The sequence below is a fragment of the Lucilia sericata genome, unplaced genomic scaffold, assembly GCF_015586225.1.
Source record: "Lucilia sericata isolate MDLA Ls3-8-SP2 unplaced genomic scaffold, ASM1558622v1 Contig000080F_arrow, whole genome shotgun sequence".
In the NCBI taxonomy this organism is placed as follows: Eukaryota; Metazoa; Arthropoda; class Insecta; order Diptera; family Calliphoridae; genus Lucilia; species Lucilia sericata.
Window position 1 is genome coordinate 105644 of NW_023994113.1, and position 23696 is coordinate 129339.

A 23696-nucleotide genomic window follows, 5' to 3' on the forward strand; every position below is an offset into this window, starting at 1 on the left:
AACCATATACAAAAATTGCCACCGGTGTGTAAGTAGAACAAGAGATGTATGATAAGTTCAACCTGTGGATGCATACCGCATACCTCATATAAACCCTTTTTTTGATTTGTCTGTTGAAATCTCAAATACTATAGACGAGAGAAATTGTGAAAATATATACAGAATCGGCCCAACCAAAAAAACAGCTTTAAGATTTCTTTTTTTTTAATTTTAACGGCATAATTCTGTGCAATCATTAACATTAGATTGCACGAGATATATAATGACATGTCCTTGTGAAATTACATGTATAGTATGTATGAATGTGCATGAACTCGATGTGAATAATATAAAAGAATAACAAAGTAAAGACAACAATAATAATGCCAGCAGAAAGCATACTAACTTACTTTATAACAAAGAAAATAAGGATATTGATCAAACGAAAATAAAGCAACGATAGCAGAGATATTTCAATATAAAATTTAATACATTCAAACATAAGAAATGTAGAATAAAGTAGAACAACAGAGACGTGGATATGATAAAGAAGCGAAAGCCCTCGGGAAAAACCAAAACATTTTTAATAAAGATTTAATTTGTATATAAAATAAATCTTTGTCTTACAATAACCGAGTAATGGTTTCTTTAGATAAAATGTAATTTAATTATTTTAAATGTCAAATATTGGTCAATATTAATTTGTTATTATTAAGGCTTTGTGTATTGGGATCTATTTTACATTTTTGTAATTTATATTCAAGGACAAAAGTTATTTATATTATAATTAAATCGTTTGGATTATGTAAAATATCTTAAACAGTCCATTAATATGTAATTACTTAACCGTATATATTTGGCGTCCATCTTGGATTTTTTTATAAAAATGAAACAATTACCTGTAATTAATATTAGTTAACAAATTATATAATTATTTAAAATGTTCCTTTCCTTTTCAGTTATTGGCCAACTAATAAATATCCCAAAATACTCATACACTTAATTACGAACGAGTGTGTTCAATCAAATAGACTTTTGTGATTTGTTACACGAAACAATTAAGAAAAAAATACTCTCATCTGGATTGGTGTTTCCTTGTATTTGTTGATGGCTGCTACTAAAATTATTGATGCGCCTCGCAATGGCCATGAAATGGCGCCGTTGAATACCCGAGCCCGCGGTGATGGTACACATGGTGTAACAATTGTTTTGACTGCGCCCCAAAGAAATTCCGTTAGTTCTGTAGAGATACCGGGCGAACCGGAACGTGCAGCATGGTCTGGTAAAATGCAATTTTTCCTCAGTATTATTGGTTACTCAGTAGGTTTGGGTAATATATGGCGTTTTCCCTACTTATGTCAACAGAATGGTGGAGGTAAGTACGAATAATGAATTAAGAATAAATTAATGTTACAGAAGTTTAATAAAAGTGACATTTGAAGTAATTTAGTAAAAAGTCCAACTGAAGAAGTGTTAGTGAAGTGTAAGGTGACAACTGAACAATTTGAAATAAATGAGTTTAAAATTCAGTTTTCTGTACGTAATTATTAAACATTTTCCAATCACTGATCGTGAATGATGTTTTATTCGGAATAATATTGCTCCTGAGATATTTGGATCTAATTTCGATGAAAGTCTGGCAAAGACAAAGAAAGTGCAGCAGAGTTTCACTGTCTCCTTCACATGCTCTACATACGTCTAGTTGTGACCGCAGTCATGTTAAACATTTAGAATACGTACTATCGTACTAACCTCAGACTTGCTAATTCTAGGGAAGATTCTAGTTCTGCTCTCGTTGGGACTACTTTACAGAACCTTTGTGGCTCTACACACCGTTTTATTATTCCAAGACGCCTTAAGAGATTCTCTAGCCTATATTTTTAATTCAGCCGTCATTCGTCTTAAAGCTAGAGTGTGACCTGGTACCCAAATAATGCAAAGCTTAACTTTGGGAGAGTTCAATACGCTTTTAGTTTTATCCTTCTCATTCGATGTCGGACTAATTCCAATCTATACATTTCGTTATTGCACTGTTCCGCACTTCAGAAGCCAGTGTTGCGATTAAATCATTGTAGGACTATGACTACATATTATGCCTATGATTCTCCTGTATAGCGCCCAGTACTGATGTGTCTTGTTGATCTTATCCTCTAATGAAGGAACTGGGTAAATACAAAAAATTAACAATATATTGGGTACCCGGCCATGAAGGTCATTCTGGCAAAGAACTGGCGGACTGCTTAGCAAATAGAGACGCTCATCGCCCACTTATCTGCCCTGTACGATTCTTTAGTATCCCGCAAGGTTACGTCAGACAAAGATGCGTATCGTGGGTCGAATCGGAATTTGCTAGCCACTGGGAAGCAACAACTTAGACAGACCAAGCGCTTAATCACGCTATCAAGAGGAAAATCCCAAAAGCTGTTATCGCTTAACAAAAGTGATCTCAGAATACTAACGGGACTACTCACGGGACACTGTGGTCTCAGATATCATCAATTCATCCTAGGAAACGCCATATCGAAGCTATGCAGATTTTGTTGCTGTCAGGAGGAAACCTCAGAACACATATTGTGCAAATGTCCAACACTAAGGACTCGTCGAGAAAGAATCTTAGGTGCTGCAACACTATCCCCGAAGGATATATCAACCTCTCACCAATCAAGCCTGTTATTTTCATATGTGAATTAAAGCTGTTCTGGTGAACCCACAAAACATCCAAAATAGGGTCGCAGTGCTTAGGGCTCTCTCTAATCTAATATAATCCTATCCTCTACGTCTCCATTTTAATTTCCGCAGTATCCCACAAGTATGATATTTTAGATGTTCAAAGCTTATGAATACTAGTTTCGATCTATCAAATCCTGAATATGCATGTCAGTAAGGGAGTATTGATTATGGTAGAAATGAGTCTTTCGGTGACATCCTAGAAGGAAATCTTGAGTTTGCACGATGTCGTGTTTCCTGACTAGTAGAACCTTCATTTCCTTATGTCGGTGACATCCTAGAAGGAAATCTTTTCTGACTAGTAGAACCTTTACTTCCTTATGTCGGTGGTGTGTCGAGGTTATTTGAAAGCATTACACTCTGCCTATTGCTTCGAGGACTTAATTCACAATTTGTGCGTGATTGCATTGACTGAGGATATAAATTGACTGTGGAAGATGTCGCCCAAGTATTTGTTGATTGTTGCTGCGAACATCTTTGGTGACATTTTAGTACATTGGATTGTTTTGATTGTAGTTTGTCGGCATAGTGGGACAGTTAACACAACATTTCCATTGTAAATGTGTCGAAAGTTACTAGAAATAGATGTTAACAATTCCCTGGATACTCCTTGTTTGACTCTACGGTTACCATCTAAACTATATGATTGAAAAATATCCTCAAATACTGCCAGGTGACAGAGAGATATAGGTCGGTATGATTGTTTCTCTTTCACGCCCTTCGCTATTTTTAGAATTTGAATAACTCTTCTCTTTGTCACGGATTCGTTTTTTATGACATATTGGATCTATTAAGACGAATTCCACTCCTTGCATGTGTTTAAATATCAGTGTGAATGTACCATCGGGATCAATTACCTTCTAAAGAAGTGGTGTGTCCGAGACTCGAAGGAAATGGTAGTGCCCACAAACTAAATTACGATCCTTCTTTGACAGGTTGTAAAGAGATCAAAGTAAGAAACATAATTTACTAACTCTCAAACTTTTCATATTTCAACTGAAGAAAAGAAGAGATTTTCAATAACGATTGCTCGATTTCGACTGGTTCGAGTGGTCTGTTTCTACGAGTAATTACTCGATTTACTGTTATTTGGTCTAAATGCTAGCAATAAAAAGATCTTCTTAAGCTATGAGGAGGAATAGTTTGTACAGGAATTTGGTATAAATGACTTCACAGAATAAGATAAGATTGTGAGTTTCAGACAAAAAAATAAGTATGTATAACCCATTTGGTTAAAAACGCATAATGTATTTTGGGGATCTCCCTATTGAAGCTCCCGATTAAATTTTTCAAAATTCTTAAAACTAAATTACAAATACCTTTGTATTGAATATAGAATAGAAATGTCGTTGTATTAAATTTTTGATACCTTATTGGTAAATATGATTCCGCATGGAATTTGTTTGTTATCAAACAATCAAAGTAAACCCTCTATAAGACTTGTAATAGAAAGATATTTCAAGTATTTTATGTTTTCATACGTCGACATGTTTTGTTTGTAACAACTTAAATTTGTATATTTATTTATACCTTGAACTTGATCTAACTTGGTCAATGGAATACGAATAGCGACAAATCTATGTATATATACAAAATGAAACGAATGATTTCATTTGACTCTGACTCTGAAATTAATGACATTAAATGAAATTCTATGTAAAATATTAGTGCAATTTTGCTTTATTTTATTCGTTTTTATTTACATTAATTAAGTGGCAAAAAAAACTTTTTTTTTCGTTTTTTTTTATTACACATTTTTATGTACAATGTGATTCAATTTCAGATACTTTTTTTGTTTGTATGTACATTGTACAATATTTGTACTATTATTTTTTGCAATCAATTGTTTATTTAGGTTTATTTTTCTATTGTTTGAATTGGAAACGCATCGAATGGCGACAACAGAAATATTGAATGAATGTGCAAAGCAATGCAAAATTGTTAAATGTATCAATTTTTTACTCTTTGCTATATAGGGAGGAGCTTCAACAAGTAAGAAACTATAGTTGGGAATTAACGACTGTATGTGAACCTACAAATGATATTAAATATTTATATATTCTCGCAAATAGATCGTAAAATAGAATCAACAAATACTTCGATTCAAAATTTTCTATCCGATTTCTGAGTTTTATATATTATTATAAAGACAATTCTACATTAATCATGATTTATTTTAAAATTCAGTGATACAACTTTTACAAAAACTATACAAAATCAATTAGTTGTTCAATGGATTTAATCAGAAAAGACTGATAATCATTCATCTCGAAACTGAATGTGTTGCCTTACAACGATATAGCGTTAAGCGTATGATATATACGAGCATTTATATCATTCATACAAATGTCTATAATTCAAATACCTGCCAATAAAATAAAATTAAACATCATAAAAAGTTATTTAGTTGCATTGCTTTTTTGTTCAGTTCAATTAAATTGACAACAACACTGCAATACTCGCCATTCAAATATTAGTATTCATTGGTTGGTGTATTTTGTTGAGGGTACAAAAGTTTTTTCCCCCAACCCCATAATAATTTATGGTTAATTTTGTACTTGATCTAGTTAAACTTTTTGTTTGATTTTGAATTGCATAATTTAAAAATAAAAAACTAATACAACCAATCAGTCAAACATTCAGTCGGGTTAGTGAAAGTTTTCTTTCAAGTAGTTCGATTGATTTTAATCGGAATGTATAATTTTTCTATAAAGCTCAGTTACTAAATGCAACATTATCTGGTTGGAAATGTTTATAATTAGAGCAAGTTAAATAGAATGGACGTACAAAGTTAAGGGAATGTTAAAAATAGTAAAAGTAGAAAAAGGCTAAGAAAAATTATTATTTAAATGTTGTCTGAAGTACTTATAGGTAGGCAGTATACCAGACAAAGTCCTCTAATATAAGCAGCATGTTTTTGTAAAGAAACGATCAGTAGAAACCCCGTTAAACGAAGTTGTCCACTACATAGTTAAATCCTTCGATAGTAAACTGTATACAATACTTAGACCAGTTTTATGTTGTCCATATGCTCAGTAACTGAATCAACTACATATGTATAAATTGCGAAATGTACGATATAACTATCAGGAAAAGGCTATTTTGTGGTACATCATAAAGTTGCATTTCGTCCCAATTACTCTGGGTTACTATGATTAATAGCGTTCTAAGGACCCTAATCTAGAAAGGACTTAGACCTGTCTCTTATGCAGACGATGTTGTAATACTTCTAGGGATAAAGGATCCCAATTACTTGTGTAGAAGAGCTGAGGAGGCTCTGAATACAGCCTTGACCTGGACTCAAATGAATGGCTCAATGTTAACCCCGCGAAGATGGAAATCTGTCTATTCACAAGCAATAAAAAGGTCAAACATTTCTAAGTATACTGAGTATACTGTTTCTTGAAGAAGAAACCAGTGACAGACAGAGTTAAGTACTTAGGTGTAATCCTTAACCAGAAATTAAAATGGAGGCACCACGTAGAGGACAGGATCAACAAAGCACATTGGTGCTGGGCTATATGTAGGAGAACCATAGTCATGAAATGACCCATTGGCATTATAAAGGTGTAAGAATCCGTTGCTACACATATGGCTCTAAATTAATGGAAAAAGTGTGCAAGGGTTTTTATATTGAAGACCCAGCAATATATCACAATACAAGCTTAAAGGCAGAAGATGTGGCGCCCACAGAGCTTTACATATTTACCGAAAGCCAGAAGGCAATTAGGGCGATATCAGATGTTAAAGTTATATATAAAACCGCATTGGATTGTAAAAAAACTCTTACCAAATACTCTCCCAGAGGTATGGTTTATATCATGTGTATGCCAGTCCACTCGGAGTAGTACTCAACGAAAGAGCGAATATGTTAGCTTTGAAGGGAAGGGAGCTCGAGATAATTAACCATTTAACGCAACTTGGAAGAATGAAACGGTGGGTAGAACCACAAAGATTATATAGGTTGACCCTAACGAGAGCATTACGAGAAGCCTTCTGAAAATGATCAAGTCTGAGGTTAATATGATTGTACGATTATATGATTCTAAGTAAACGTCTAGGATTATGGTCGCATCTAAGTATACAAAATTGAACGTGCGGATTCAGATGATGATATATTAAGATGACGATATGTTGAATTTACTCTTATATAGTATCGGAAATAGCTACTTTACAGTGTGCGACCAAATATGGATCAATCCTCATATAACTCCTTAATAATTAACATATTTCAGAGGGGAAATTATTACGGGGATATGTTAGGTTAGCAGGTCGTCCTCGCATGCCTCGTATGCCGACGAAAGGGTCGGTGTAATCTCTTGCAAGTAAGGAACTCACCTTGGCAAGAGAGCCCGCTATGGTATTACCAGGAATTTGTTGATGTCCTGGAATACAATACAGTCCTATTGTGGAACGTTGAGCTATGTAGAAGCCACCGCCTACACCATGGTTTGATTTTGAGCCATCGGTGAAGACTTTATACGATCCTTCTTGGAGGATTGTTTCCATCACAATTGGATCGTATTGGATAGTCACTTAAAAGCTTCTATCAAAAGATGGTTCGGCGATGCAATAGTCAATGTCGTCAGGGATTACTTCCAGACAATTGAGAATGGAGGAGTGACCTGACTGAATCATATGGCACATTGTGTTGAGTCAACCTCTTGGGCCATTGGATCAATAGGTAGCCATTCCATCATGACAAAAAGAGCTTTTGATGGGGCGGGGATATGTTAAATTGTGGACGAATTTAAACCGAAATTAACGTTTTTAAATTGCTTCCAATAGTTTATCGACTCAAGAAGTGGCTCTTTATTAAAAAATCTAAATTCAGAATATTGAATTTTAAAGCTTACGGAACGAATAAGTTTACCAATGAGTAATAAGTATTACTCTACCGATCTTGTCAAGAAAATAGCTCTCACAGACAACAAGCTAAGTTTTAATTTCAATCCGATTTCTATAAAAAATTTACACAACAGATATGAAAACCATTCAAAAAACAATGATTTTCTCCAATAAGTTTTTGGTAAAAAAGTTCAAAACTATATTGATTCTTTAAAAAATTTCGATTGCATGAAAAGATAAAATTAAATTTAGTTTTATCAATAAACTTAATGAATTGTTAATTAAATTTTATTTTTATTTTCTTCGTATCTCCAAGCAACACGCACTTAAACTGCAATCGTAATTTCTAATCCAATTTTATTAGATTGCAACCAGGGGGCATAATATGTATAAGTATTGTTATAAAAAAAAACAACAATAACAAATACGAATTGATTTTGTGTCACTAGATAATAATGAATGTACGACAGACGGACAAACTATCAATTTCGAAATTCTTGAACAAATTACTTAAAAAACACAGTTTAATTTGTATTCAATTTCTAACATTTCTTTTGTCTTCTTTGTTTTGCTTTACAGGTGCATTTCTAATACCCTTCATGGTAATGTTGGTGCTGGAAGGTATACCACTGTTTCTCATTGAACTGGGCATGGGACAGCGCATGCGTCTGGGTGCGCTGGGTGTCTGGAATACCATACACCCTTGGCTAGGTGGTATTGGTATCTCGTCATGTATAGTGACGTTGTTTGTGGCCCTCTACTATAATGTGATTATAACGTGGGTGTTCTTCTATTTGTTTAATAGTTTCCGGGTAAGTAGACGTTGATGACTGCTTGACTGCAGTTGTTGAATTATTTGGAAAATAATATGATTTTGTAAACAATTTTAGTATCCTTTGCCTTGGGCTTCATGTCCTAACAATGGCACAGAAGGTTTCATAGTTGAGGAGTGTGCGCGTTCTTCGGAAACCACTTACTTTTGGTATCGCACAACCTTGGATGCTGCTCCCTCTATGGATGAGCCTGGCGGTCTTAAATGGTGGATTGTGCTGTGTTTGTTGCTCTCCTGGACAATTGTGTTCTTCATTGTGATGAAGGGTATTCAGAGTTCGGGTAAAGTGGTGTATTTTACTTCACTCTTTCCCTACATTGTCCTGACAATCTTCTTTATTCGTGGCATAACTTTACGTGGCGCCAGTGCGGGTCTTATGCACATGTACACGCCGAAAGTTGAGAAACTAGCGGATCCCACTGTTTGGCTAGATGCCGCTACTCAAGTATTTTATTCATTTGGTTTAGCCTTTGGCTCCTTGATTGCCTTTGGCAGCTATAATACGCCCAAGAATAATTGCGTCCGCGATGTTTTATTAGTGTCCGTTTGTAATGCCATCACCGCCATTTACGCCAGTGTCGTTATTTTTGCCATTTTGGGCTTTAAGGCTACCGTCAATATGGATCGTTGTATTGAAGTGTAAGTACAATGAAAAAAACAAATACACAATCTATTTAGTTGGCGCATCAACAATATTCAAGATCATTATTAAATTTTATTTAAAATATAATTGTAACAACTATTTTAACTGGTCGACTGATTGCATGAGTATTTTTAGCGAGAATCATTTATGACTAGACAGACCGACAAACAGACAGACCTACAGACAAATATAGCAGACAGACGAACGTTTAGGTGGTGCTATACCGACTAATGGTTTCAATCAATGGGGCGCTAGTTGACTTAAGTGTCCGCAATTGATTTGTATGATCGTTTAGACAATCGAAACAATTACAATAGTTGCAAACATGTGCTGGGCAATTGCATGTGACAGCTGAATAAGAGCTTAAAAACCAATTTGTGATTACAAAATGAGACATGAGTGATGTCTGATTAATTGCTGTTAATTGAATATTGATTACTGCTTTTAACAAGTGGGAATTTTATAGAATTTTTATAGTAAATTTTTCACTTATATCAGCAAAAAGATTTGCGATCAATTAGAAATATTTCCAGGTTCTATGCTGCTATGAGTATGAACATATAGTTTTCAAACCTTTACTTTTTTATAGGTCAAAGTTCAATATTTTAATATTTTACTTCTAAAATTTTGCTTCATATGCCCTTTTTCACAATTAAACGTTCAGTTAAGTATTTATTACTATTAATTGGTCTTGATGTGTACGTTTTTGAGACGCAATTATTTCGTTTTCTATTCAACATTTACAACAAAAAAATCTTTTTTAATTAATTATTTTATTTATAAATATGTCATGATTGAAATTATTTATTGACATAATTGAAGGTGGTTTTGCAGTAAATTGCATTAAAATAGTTTCCTGATCAAAAGTTTTCAAGAAAATAGTTTTGCTATTGATAGAATCTAATGAATTTGTTTATACCAAAGTGGGGAAAAAAGAATTTCGAAAAGGTTTTATTGTGCAAACCTTAATTTACTTCCAACTAATGGATGTATCACACAATAATACGGATTTTTTTTTAAATTACAGCTTTTTGAAACATTCGAAAAATTTCCGGCCAAAAGAATCACTTATTTTTTAAGGCCAATAGCGATTCAAGCCGTATAGCCCATTCTTAAGTATTCCAAAAAAAGCCTTCTGCATCTATCGAAACAAATAGTAGTCGATCGGGGCAAGGCCTGACCTATAAGGTGGGTGAGGCGAAACTTCCCAACCACTTCTTCATAAATAGTTTTTAAAGGAACTCGAGCCCAGAGATACAAGCCGAGAAGGCTCAAATCAGCGGCGGCTGGCCGCTGGAAATATTTTGCAAGACGCGCCGCCGCCGACTTCTTTCGGCACAAAGGCTAAGTCGGCTTAAACGTAGCCGCTGATAAAGATTGGAATCGCACATGTATTTCAGAAAATAATTTCACCAATTTGAACGGTGTTGCCACAAATTTAAATTCTTATGACAAATTGAAAAGAGTTGCCACACAATATTTTGCTAATATTAAAAGAGTGAAAACTACTATAAATGTCCATTTTCTGCAGAAAAAACTTATATAGAGACAGAGATTTTTCAATATTATAAATGCTTATAATGTCAATTAGAGACGACAATTTAGCCGCCGCCGATATTTTCTATAATAAGCAGCCGCCGCCAACCTAAAATGGTTGCGCCGCCGATAATTTTGCATCGGCTTGTATCTCTGCTCGAGCCTTGTCATGATGGAATATTACGTTTATATGCCCGGCCATATATTTTGGAAAATAATCGCTTTAAACGAATCATTGGCATTCGATACAGGTTCACACTGATGATCAGGCCAGATTTTAGCAGCTTATAATAGGTATGACCCTCTTGATTCAACTAAGTACATACAAATCATTGCCTTAGTATCATGGATATTTGCCTTTGGTGTCGATTCAGCTGTCTTGGCTTCAGATTATACTAAAGGGTCCATATTTCAACTCCAATAATGATTTTTTTATGTAGTTGAAACAACAGTTCGGACATGGAAAATCGTCTTTCAAGGTCTCTCGACTTCAATTCGTATGGTACCCATAATTTCCTACTTTTTGATAAATAGTGGTGATTTTAAACAGTGTAGTCATGGAGTATTTGAGTTTAAGTTTTGAAAATGGAGCCCACAAATACTTCAGGTTGGCGCTATGTGCGCTCAAAGTAGAATATTTTCGACATATTAATTTGAACGCCTATAACTTGGGAATTATAAGAGATATTTTACACACGCAAGTATGTTTTTTCATAGGATCAGACCAGACTTAGAAACAATTTTACAATTACAATCAGACAAGCAGGAATTGTTTAAGTTAAATTTTAAAAGAAGATGCATCTACATCAAATCTGAACACCTAGGCTACTATCGGTTTGTTGGTAAAAACAATAACCTTATATAGTATTCACTGAATGTATTACCGTCCGATGTTCAGATACTCGGTTTCCTGGACGTAATTCTTAAGAATCTTCTAATCAGTTTTCGTGAGGGATGTTATATCAGGAATAATATCACTCCCAAAATTTTTGGATGTAATTTCGTCGAAAGCCTGACAATGGCCAAAAAAGTGCTCCAGCGTTTCTCTATCCTCTCTATATTCTCTACATTCGCCTAAATCCTGTCGAAATTCTGTGTGTCTATTTAGAATACGTACCATAATTCTAACTAAACTCAGACTTGCTCACTTTGAGGAGGCTTCTCGCCATGCCCTCGTTATGGTTAAGCCATAGGATCTTTACATTTGCTCTTTCATTGCTGACTGCTCTCGAATGGCCATATGATGCAAGTCTTATGGCCACTTTCTTATAATCCTCTACGGTCTTAGATTTAACTTTACCACTTGATAATGCCTTCTGGCTGTCGGTAAATATGTTACCCTATTGGCGCCATATTTATTTTAATCTAATTTCTGCATTCTGTTATTTCTCGGACTTCTTCATAGAAGCTAGTATTGTGGTTAGGTAAACGGTGGTAATTCCTAAGAATTTTCCAATCAATGTTCGTGAGGGATGTTATATCCGGAATAATATCACTCCTAAAATATGTTGATGTAATTTTGGCGTAAGCCTGACAATAGTAAAAAAGTGCTCCAGAATTTCACTATCTTCCCTACATTCGTCTGAATCTGCTATTAATCCTGTGTGTCTACTCAGAATACGTACCATCATACTAACCTCAGACATGCTAATTTTGAGGAGGCTTCTCTTCCTGCTCTCCTTAGGGTCACCCCATAGAATGGCATAGTACCCATATGATGTAAACCTTACCTCTGATAGAGTTTTCGGTTAGAGCTTTTTACGGTCTTAGATTTAACTTTATCATCTGATATCGCCCTGATTTCTGTCGGTAAATAAGTTAAGCCCTGTTTGCACGATATTTATTTCAATCCAACTTCCGCATTCGGTAATTGCTCGGACTTCTGCCTAGAAGCTAGTATTGTGATTAAGTAAACGGTGGTTCATTTCAAGCAGTAATAACTTTTACAAAAGATAGTGTGTATATTCTGACCTTCGTGCGAAGGGTATATACGTATAAGTTTTTCATTCCGTTTGTAATTTCCACAATACAATTTCCGACCATATAAAGTAAGTACACATATATATTCTATATCCTTATAGATAACGGTGTCGATTAAGCCATGTCCGTCTGTTTGTATGTGTTTCCGTCTGTCTGTTAAAATCAATTTTCTGAAGACCCACTATATCTTCGGGATCCATATCTTCAGGCATGTAATGGTGAAGGCAATATAAGATTCGCCAAAGATGAATATAGATTTCTTACTTGTTAGAATTACTTTTTTTATCCGATAGCTCAAATTTTATATAATTTTAAAGAACATTTAAGTGCAATTTTGAATAGACGTTTGGTATACCTTTTACTTGACTTTAGACTTAGTATTTGGACTTATACTTATACGATTTATTCTATAGACTAGAATCTCTAATCTTTAGACTAGAGTATTGTCGAGTTTATAAACTATTCTACTGTCCAGATCATAGGGTGCCATTTCATCCCTGGATTAGAAAAATCCAAGTCGTTATAATTTTTTCATATTACGCTTAATAAAACACATTACGATTTTCATTTGCTGCCTCGTTGTAAAAAAAATCAACGTCTTTTAATAGTTTTTTGAATTTTTCAGAAATAAAGACATTTTATTTAAGCATGATATGTTGCCTTCCAATAATGTCACCGAGGAAATCTATGAAGCAGCCATGGCCAAAGTGACCATGAATCAAACAAAAGAATGGGAACTTGGAGAATGCAGTTTATCGCATGAATTAGATAATGTAAGTATAAGTCTCTAAATTTATACGAATAATTAAAAAAAAAAACAAATATTCTCTTTTAATCTAATTTAAAGGCTGCCGAGGGTACTGGTTTGGCCTTTATAGTTTTCACACAAGCTATTGTCGAGTTACCGGGTGCACCATTCTGGGCTGTTCTCTTCTTTACGATGTTATTGTCTCTGGGCTTGGGTTCACAGATTGGCATACTTGAGGGCATGCTGTGCACACTGTTTGACATTGACATCATTAAGCGGGTTAAGAAACAACATGTTACTGGAGTGGTGTGTTTTTTCTGCTTCATTGTCGGTTTCATCTTCTGTACAGGTGCTGGCGAGTATTGGCTGAAGATGTTTGACTCCTTTGCCGGTACAATTGGTCTGGTAGTTATAGCGCTTATGGAAATGATTGCCGTCGTTTATATCTATGGCCATGAAAGGTGGGGTTTCTATATTAAAAATCACTTGGTTTATTAACCTAAATTTCAATGTGTATCCTTTTGCAGATTTACTGAGGACATTTATCAAATGACTGGCTACCGACCTGGCATCTACTGGCAATTGACTTGGCGCTATTTTGGACCTCTTATCATGGTGGCCATTCTTGTCTCCTCTGTGGTGTTTATGATTATTAAGAATCCCACTTATGGTGCCTGGAATGAGGAATTGGTAATTATATTATATTTTTAATCAATAGAATTTTATTTCATTTAATTTTCTTAATAGGGCGCTGTTGAATCTAAGAGCTATCCACCATGGGTTATGGGCATTGCTTTGTCTATGATTTTAGCTGGCGTTTTACCCATGCCAATAGTGTTCCTAATGCGTAGCTTCCAATGCCTTAAGGTTGATTTGGATATTCATCAAGGTTCGATTCGAAGAAATGAAACAACCGCCTCCACTAAGGAAATGATTGATAACGATGATGATGTAAGTAACGGTAGTGATTCTAAGGGGTTAACACTATATTTTCAAGCACTTTCTAAATTGCTTAGAAATTGTTACGTCTATAATTTATTTATAAAAAAGTTAAGTATGTGATTTAAACTATTTAATATACGTATGTATATATGAACCCATTTTCTGGCCATGATTTTGGGTTCTAGACCGATCAAAAGATCCAATTTCAAATTGATCTTGTGTATCTATGTAACTATTTATTATATTATATGTATGTAATTTTTTTATATATGTTGTGCTAACATTTTAAGTATATAATCCTTATTACTATATATAGTCTATATAATACTATTATATATTTGCCACACAATTCCATTTTAAATTCACTTTAATGTTTCGTCTCATTTTCGTTTTGTTTTCTTAATAAATGCTTACCTTGCCTCGTATTTTAACTAAAATATCATTTAACAAAAATCGATATAATAACATTCAGATTGTGAGTCCGGATATGCCACCACAAGATTCATTAGCGGCGACACGTTTTACAATTGGAGACTTTGAAGTAAGTTGTAGATAGAATGCTTTCATTTTCTTTTGCTCAATTTTAAGAAAACGTTTTATTTTTACAATACGATTATTTATCTATATAACCACTTATAAATATCATGATTTATAAGTAATATAATAACTAGCAAATATTTTATCAATTAACTTCTGAAGTTCCTTTATATTAGAACTATTTTTAGTTCTTCTATCTCAAAACAACAAATCCGTCTCCGTTTTAGAACCCAGAAATTTTGTAAAATAGTATTAAGTGTTGTCGGGTTCTAAATAAGATGTGAATGAGAATAGCAGTGTATGTGATCGATGAATAGTTACTCTCCCAAAATTAACAAGATGTGTTTACTTTGCACTATATGAGATCATTTTGATTTACCAAGCAGAAGTAGAAGTTGAGTAATATCAAATCAGTTAAATTTAGTAGATTTTTTAAAAGATTCTTTGTGGACACGGACACCCATATCTTCGAGATCTGTTGAAGTCTAAGAAATGAAAATTACTAGGGGATATAACTGCTTATGTTCTCGATAGGATATGGATGAAGAAAAAGTTACGAATTCATACTGCAGAGATAAACGCTTGTATTTATAAAAAAATCTTATTTTGCTTTTAATGCACTCAATAGTTAAAGCACACTTTAGCCTTAAAAACCATTAATAAAATTGTGATATTCATAAACAAATAATAAACGTATATTAACTATTGTGCTGATTTATGTTTAAGTTGGCAGCACTGTACAATATGGCTGTCATTTTATGTGTTAGTGTTGCGTACAATTAGGATAAAATATTCGTAGATTCGGTTTTCTTAATTTCATATTTTTGTTTATAATAGATTTTTGACAATAAAAACAAACTTTTAAGAAAAATAAATATATATATGGCTTTAATAAATGTCTATTTAGTTCAGATGTATAAATATAACATATAATTTCTAATTATTATTAAAAGTATCCGAATAACGGATATTTTGCGACAAAATATACATCACTATGACACATTTTCTTATTTTTACTTATTTTCCTTGTAATTTTTGATAAATTTTTGCAAATATTGATAAATTTCTTTGATATTTGACTAATTTTAATGCCGGCAAATATATTTTGCATTAGTATAACACTAATCAATATAATTTACATGGTTAATTACTTTATGGCATTATATTTAACCAACAAACTTTGAAAAAGCCAAATCAAATGATTTTGTCCATCATTTGGTTGACAGACGGGCATTTCCAAATTGCCTAAAAATAGTGCTGGACAATTGGAATATTGTCAAATATTCATGCATTAATCCAATAATGCCTAGATTTGAGTTTTTTCCTCAAAATATAATCGTTTAAAAATTTTCTGGGATTTTATTTACAAATTTGTAAACGTTAAAATTAGAATTTTTAGATTTTATTTTAAAAGAAACCATAATTAGTTTTCGCAATCAACCTAAAATTACCGGAAAAATCTTTATCTGAGAAAAAAATTTTTTAAAATCAACTTATTGTTGGCTTAAAGAAGGGTCGAGCCTACAATAAAATTCTTCTAATTGTCAATGGTTTATTGAAGGTGTTTTAAGCTATTTCACGTTTATAAATACGATTTTCCTGAATTTTGCCTAAAATTGTTTAATAAACCTAAAATAAGTTTTTATAAATACAGCCGAAATACTTTAGCAATCATTTGCTAACTAAGACTTTTGGTCTAAGATTATCTGGGGAATATACATAAATGCTCCCGGTCGTCTAACTACTGGTTTCCTGCAACATTTAGTGTGTTGTCTGAGAGTTTTTGGGCCAATGCTAACTTCAAACGGATCAATTGATTTGGTCCAATTTCTGCAGCCTCCAAATACAGTACTTTATAGTGGTGCCTTAGATATTTGGGATTCTCTTGATTGTACTTCGGGTTATCATAATGGATCTATTTCTCATTTCCAGTAAACAGGTTACGCAGCAACCAGCATTACTTTGTTCCTGTAAAAAACATAGATATAGGAGAGAGAATAATAGATGAACATGTCATTGAATGGAGACGTAGTATGAAGTCTATATCCAACATAGTGAAAATTCGAAGTTCACAGCCATTTTGACATATTTAAGAATGCGATGAACAGTTCTAATTGATTAGAAAGATTGTTGAATTAAATTGACCCTAGAGTTTAGTTTGGAGCCGAGCCCTACTGTCTTTTCTTCCTTCTCATTCAGAAATATTTTGCAGCTTGAACTGAGAAGATAGACAGTTTTACGTTCACATGACCATTGGATCTCCGCTCCGGAACGACCCGATTCTCAATCGGCTAAAGATTGTCAACTCAGCAACAGCTGTATCAACCGGAAGTTTTTTCTTCAGGGAAGAATCAGTCTCAGCCAATCTGTTATAACAACAACAACAGTTTTACGTGGATCGATATGAGGCCAGAACGTTCTAGTGATCGAGTTTACTCACGCGACCAACAGCCTTGAGAATTGGAATAAGAGATGTTTAGAATATGTATTTTTATGTGAGGTAGTGGAACTCCACAGAACTGATCTAATTCTAGTTCAATTAGCATGAATACAGCTCTTGCCACAGTGCCGGTTATTGATATGTGTAATCCAGTGTCCCTTGTTCCATATAATGGTTATCTCATTGAGAGATATTCGGTATTCATAGACAATTCTAGAAGCAAAGGAAACACCAATCGGGGATTTAATGATTATCAGTATAAATTCTGTTACTCCTGTTCGATATTTGATAGTTCATTAGTAGATTGACGCCCTCTCTCGATCGCTGATATATTTCAGCTTGAGAATAATTCACTCATCATTAATTCTAAAGGAGATTTAAGTCCTAAATTTCCGTGTCCCTTGTCCCATATAAGGATAATGCTCGAATGTTTCGCCATACCATTGCGAGACGTCCTGCACGCATGTACAAGTCTATATGTTGAGAATACACCAATTAAAGATTAAATATCAGCTAAATGATCAGTATAAATTCTTATAATCCTGTTCGATATTCGATAGTATCTCAGCAAATTTGACGCCCTCTCTCGATTACTTACATATTTCTGCTTGAGAATACTACACTCATCATTAAGGAGATTTTAGTCTTAAATTTCCGTGTCCCTTGATCCATATAAGGATAAAGTTCGATTGTTTCACTATACCATTGAAAGACCTCCGGCATTCAGGGCCAAATCTAGATGTTGAGAACAAACCAATTAGGAATTTAATATCAGCTTGATTATCAATATAAATTCTAATATTCCTGTTCGATAGTACCTTAGCAAGTTTGACTCCCTCTCTCGAACGCTGATATATTTCAGCTTGAAGGATATTACATTCATTATTGAATCTAAAAGAGATTTTAGTCCCAAATTCTTCAATGAAGACGACACCATCTGTATACACAAGGAAGCAGTTATTTAACGGAAGGTGGGATTTTGGAGACTCCGGTAGCCAATAGCAATTTGGGGTCGCGGTAGAAGATCAATGATTTTCGCTTGACACAGAAGGTGGGCTTCTTGAGACTCCTGTTCGGCAATTTTGAGGCTCGGTAGAAGATCAGTGATTTTCGCTAGACCCCTGAAATAAGTGCCATTTAACTCAATCTGACAGCAATGCACATTGCCTTTTTTTTTGGATAGAAGATCTACTTGAGTCCAGTTGAGCATAGCAAGCAAAGCCTTTGTGGGAGTTCTTTTTTAGAGCACCGGTAATGGGAAAAGCAGATGATTTAATAAACATTTCAAAATGTTGTTGTTTTTCGAGCACGTAACACCAGACTACAAACCCATACAGCATTATTGGCTTGATTATAGCCACAAATAGCCCTAACGCTTCGATTTGACTCCATTTTAGCTTTTCTTGTGGGATGCCGTTACAGACCGAAACTATGCGTGTAAATCAGAAGCAGTTCATAAGCTTACGGCTGTATTTATAAAAACTTATTTTAGGTTTATTAAACAATTTTAGGCAAAATTCAGGAAAATCGTATTTATAAACGTGAAATAGCTTAAAACACCTTCAATAAACCATTGACAATTAGAAGAATTTTATTGTAGGCTGGACCCTTCTTTAAGCCAACAATAAGTTGATTTTAAAAAATTTTTTTCTCAGATAAAGATTTTTCCGGTAATTTTAGGTTGATTGCGAAAACTAATTATGGTTTCTTTTAAAATAAAATCTAAAAATTCTAATTTTAACGTTTACAAATTTGTAAATAAAATCCCAGAAAATTTTTAAACGATTATATTTTGAGGAAAAAACTCAAATCTAGGCATTATTGGATTAATGCATGAATATTTGACAATATTCCAATTGTCCAGCACTATTTTTAGGCAATTTGGAAATGCCCGTCTGTCAACCAAATGATGGACAAAATCATTTGATTTGGCTTTTTCAAACTTTGTTGGTTAAATATAATGCTATAAAGTAATTAACCATGTAAATTATATTGATTAGTGTTATACTAATGCAAAATATATTTGCCGGCATTAAAATTAGTCAAATATCAAAGAAATTTATCAATATTTGCAAAAATTTATCAAAAATTACAAGGAAAATAAGTAAAAATAAGAAAATGTGTCATAGTGATGTATATTTTGTCGCAAAATATCCGTTATTCGGATACTTTTAATAATAATTAGAAATTATATGTTATATTTATACATCTGAACTAAATAGACATTTATTAAAGCCATATATATATTTATTTTTCTTAAAAGTTTGTTTTTATTGTCAAAAATCTATTATAAACAAAAATATGAAATTAAGAAAACCGAATCTACGAATATTTTATCCTAATTGTACGCAACACTAACACATAAAATGACAGCCATATTGTACAGTGCTGCCAACTTAAACATAAATCAGCACAATAGTTAATATACGTTTATTATTTGTTTATGAATATCACAATTTTATTAATGGTTTTTAAGGCTAAAGTGTGCTTTAACTATTGAGTGCATTAAAAGCAAAATAAGATTTTTTTATAAATACAAGCGTTAAAGTTTAAATCGTCCGAGTCATTAGTGCGATAGAACTAGAAACCACCAATAAAGTCTTTCAAATTAGACTGACAGGATAAGTTGTGTAACTGGCGTGAAGCCAGCTGGGTCTGTGACATACATATATGTATACCAGCAACTGAAACACCATGCAAAGACCCTTCTCATGAAGCTTAACCAGAGCAGCTATTTCGTTTCTTAAATGTGACAAAATCTTTTAGATTAAATAACTTTATGGTATTTGAGGGCTAATAAGTATGTTGTCTACCTTATCCACAGTATTAAAAAGTTCCCCTGGATTATACGTTTATATGTTTAAGGTTTTAATAGAGCTAAGTTGTCTATAATTCAGAAAGCAATAACTGTTTGTAGATTTTGATGATAGCAACCTTTTACTACTACGGATTTATTAGTGGTTATATTGAAAATCGTATTGTAATAATTAAAAAAGTATTTACTAATTAACCGTAAATTTATGGTATTTCTTTGTACTTTTTCTTTTTTTTTTATTCCACTTCCCAACTAAATTCTTTTTGTACAGAACTAAAGTAAAGAAAAATATAATTATAATATATAAAAAAAATAAATTTAAATAAACGACGAAAAAAACACTATACAAACGCTTAAAAAAATAAAAACGTCTACACCACATCAAAACAAACCAACAGCATAAATGGATGATATTAATTTTGCTAAAATAAAATACAACAAAGAAAGAAAGGATCTTAAATGTTTACATAATTAAAAGCAAATTTAACAATAACGGTTACCTCCTAATTGAACAACACATAAATCATATATACGTTACAAAATTTTTGAATTTAAAAAAAAGTAATCTCATCTTTAACACCCGCAAACACACACACAAACAAACAAACGCTCGCTCATTTGATTTTAATATATACACTGAGAAAAATTAATTCTTAGAGAAATAAAAAGTGCTTTTTAAATTAACATCAACTAAATTTATATGAATAGAAATTGATTAAAAAATTTAAATAAAAAAATATAAAATTTATATTAAAGCAATTAAACAAATTGAAAACTTCAAATTAAATACATATGTAATTATATGTATTAATTAGATGAAGAGTATGAGAGAAGAGCGCCTTCTTAATGATTTATTAAAATATTTAATAACAACAATTAACAACTTTAATCAAGAGATAAATATTATATAATTATAAACTTATATTATGTAAAAAACCAACAACTACTTACAAACGAAAACTAAAAACTATTTTACAACTAGAAAATATTTTAGCAAACAGCAATTATTTACAACATTTAACAACAACAACAAATTAATTAATTAATTATTTACTACGAATTGAGGACTACGATTAAAAAGAAAACGATTTTTACTAAAAGTAAATATTTCAAAAACAGAACAGAAATTAACTGAAAATGCATTAAACAAATATGAACGAGTATGTAGTTTTAAAGTTAAATTAAAACGAAATTAATTATTATTATTATGATTGATATTATAAAAAAAGTAATAAATATTTAGACTAGAAACTATATAAAAACAAAATAATATTCTTAAAAAAACCCCCCTGCTGAAAGCTCAAGATTTTAACAAATTTATTTGTATAACAAAATTTTGCAAATATTTTATTTAGTCTATTAAAAAAACAAAAACAATAAACATTTTACTAACTCTAGTATTAAACATTAATTAATGAATGATTGAATAATAACAATAGCAACAATACTAACAACAGCTCATTCATATTAGTTATCTTGTTTAATTTGTAATTTATTTTCTTTAAATAAAATTTTTTTATTACTAATACGTACTGTTGTACATTTATAAGTCAACATTAATTAATGTTATTAACATTGTAATTTATATTAAAATATTTTATTATTGTTTAAGTGTTTGTTTGTACAAATCCAACAATTGTAAAGAAATCACCTTAACAGCAAAATTTATACATTCCAAACATATTAATTACTTCATAGATAGAGTATTACATAGATACAAACATACTGACATACATATGCAACAGCTTCATGCCTACATAAATACATATGTATGTATTAAGATTGGGTTCAATTGGTTTAACAATATGCGTTATGATCTAAAAAGGTAATTAACTTAATAAATATATATATAATTTATAAACTAATACTTATTGTTTTAAATGTTTATGATTTTATTATATCAAATATACTAATATATTATTTATATTATCATATTTATATATATGATGTCTATTTTAATTTTTGTTAAATTTTAATTTATTAAAGTTCTTCATGTAAAATTTGAAGAATCTAGTTCTATAAGTTTCACAGATATACGAAATTTTGTATTTAATTCATATGGGAGATGCTGCTCCCCTCATTGGTAGTCCGCCATTTTATTACCCAAAATGTTAACATGTATGTTAAAGTTCTTCGTGCAAAATTTTAAGATTCTAACTGTAATAGTATCCAAGATAAACGATTTTTTTCATTTAACTTATATGGGAGATACCACGCCCCCAGCGGCTAGTCCGCTTACTTTTTGTTCTAAATAATCATATTACCACTAAAATGTCTCCGAGAAAATTTTAAGACTCTAACTGTTATATTATCTCAGATAAACTGATTTAATATTTTCTTAATATGGGCATGGCTCCACGCCCATTTGAAATTTCAAAAAAAAGTGCCTTATACAGAAATACACTGTGAAAATTTCGGTTCAACCGTTTGGTAGTCTATAAACTTGAAAAAAAACAAACGCACGACAAATCATGTTACTTCATCTATGTTTATGGGTGGTGTAAATATTAAGGAATCAGAAGCTCTTGATATTCTGGGCATGAGAATACAGTGTGATGTTCGCTGGACCAAACACATATTTCAAGTGTCGAAAGAAGCATTCAAGTGTCTCGGTTTTCTCAAAAGGTATAAGACATACTTCACTCTCTCTGACCTCCTTACTATCTATACCACCTACATCCGACCTAAAATGGAATACAACTCTCATGTACAAAATGAATCATCTCAAGCTCATCTTGTGTGCCTTGAAAACAATATGGTTCTGCCGGTCTATGTACAAGTACTTTGCTTGAGTATTTTAGTTATCTAATCTCTGATCCTTACTGCCCCATTGCATTACTGTCGATATCTTTTCCGCATACAACCAGGTAGAGTTCTTACTCACAGAGAACACACTGTTGTAGGTCTGGTATAAACAGACTAAACCCTAAACATAACCTGTCATGGTAGGGAATTTCCATGAACTCAATCCCAACTCGTAACCACACAGTCATTCCTTTGAAGGATATCTATTTCCTTTTTCGTCTTTTTTCGGCAACAACAGCGAACTTATCCTGAAATATATTTCACAGTGCATCAATCTTTAAACCAATCTTTCAAACCATCTCTTCCCTCGAATTTGGTGGTACCAGGTAAGATAGGTTCTGTTGTTCGACCCAAGGTCAAATCATCGATCTTTGTACTTTCCTAGGTTTTATACTGAGCAGGACAGCAAATGGATTATATAATACCAGCATCATATTTTTATAAGACCTTCGGTATCTGAATCAGTCGAAAGTCTTGCATCTTTCAATGCTCTCGATCGAGATAATTCTCAATTGAAATCGCTCCCTGCACCAACAATGACGTCCTCTTGTCGAATTAATTTATATACCACTGCTTTATGTACCACTTCATTGAAGGCTTTCTTTATCAGGATGAACTGGCCATGGGTCAAAAACTCAATCTGTCTATACGACTATACTCAATACTGTAGAAAAAAATACCGGATAACATTCGACAGTAGTTCCTTATTTTATTAAACGGGATTTATTTAGGTTCCATCGAGCATATATGTATGTATATAGAGGCTATCAATGGTATTTATACGACATCAAACACAGTCCATGACTTGCAAAAATTGGCACTTCAGTAGCAAGGGAAAATACCGACAGATTTCAAGAGCATGTA

At 32.7% G+C, this 23696-nt stretch overlaps 1 protein-coding gene across 4 annotated transcripts in view; it reads left to right on the forward strand.

Moving 5' to 3' along the window:
• LOC119599539 (sodium-dependent neutral amino acid transporter B(0)AT3) overlaps nt 1-23696 on the forward strand; it is a 63098-nt gene that overhangs the window by 36468 nt on the left and 2934 nt on the right. For 2 of the 4 annotated variants that reach the window (XM_037949320.1, XM_037949321.1), the window contains 7 exons: nt 939-1354; nt 8134-8366; nt 8445-9025; nt 13171-13318; nt 13393-13754; nt 13821-13983; nt 14041-14244. In XM_037949320.1, coding sequence (XP_037805248.1) covers nt 1087-1354; nt 8134-8366; nt 8445-9025; nt 13171-13318; nt 13393-13754; nt 13821-13983; nt 14041-14244 — 1959 coding nt within the window. In that variant the 5' untranslated portion in view covers nt 939-1086. Of the gene's footprint in view, nt 1-938; nt 1355-8133; nt 8367-8444; nt 9026-13170; nt 13319-13392; nt 13755-13820; nt 13984-14040; nt 14245-14707; nt 14777-20298; nt 21853-23696 lie in introns of those variants that run through there. The other 2 variants (XR_005231078.1, XM_037949322.1) reach the window with 2 other exon arrangements.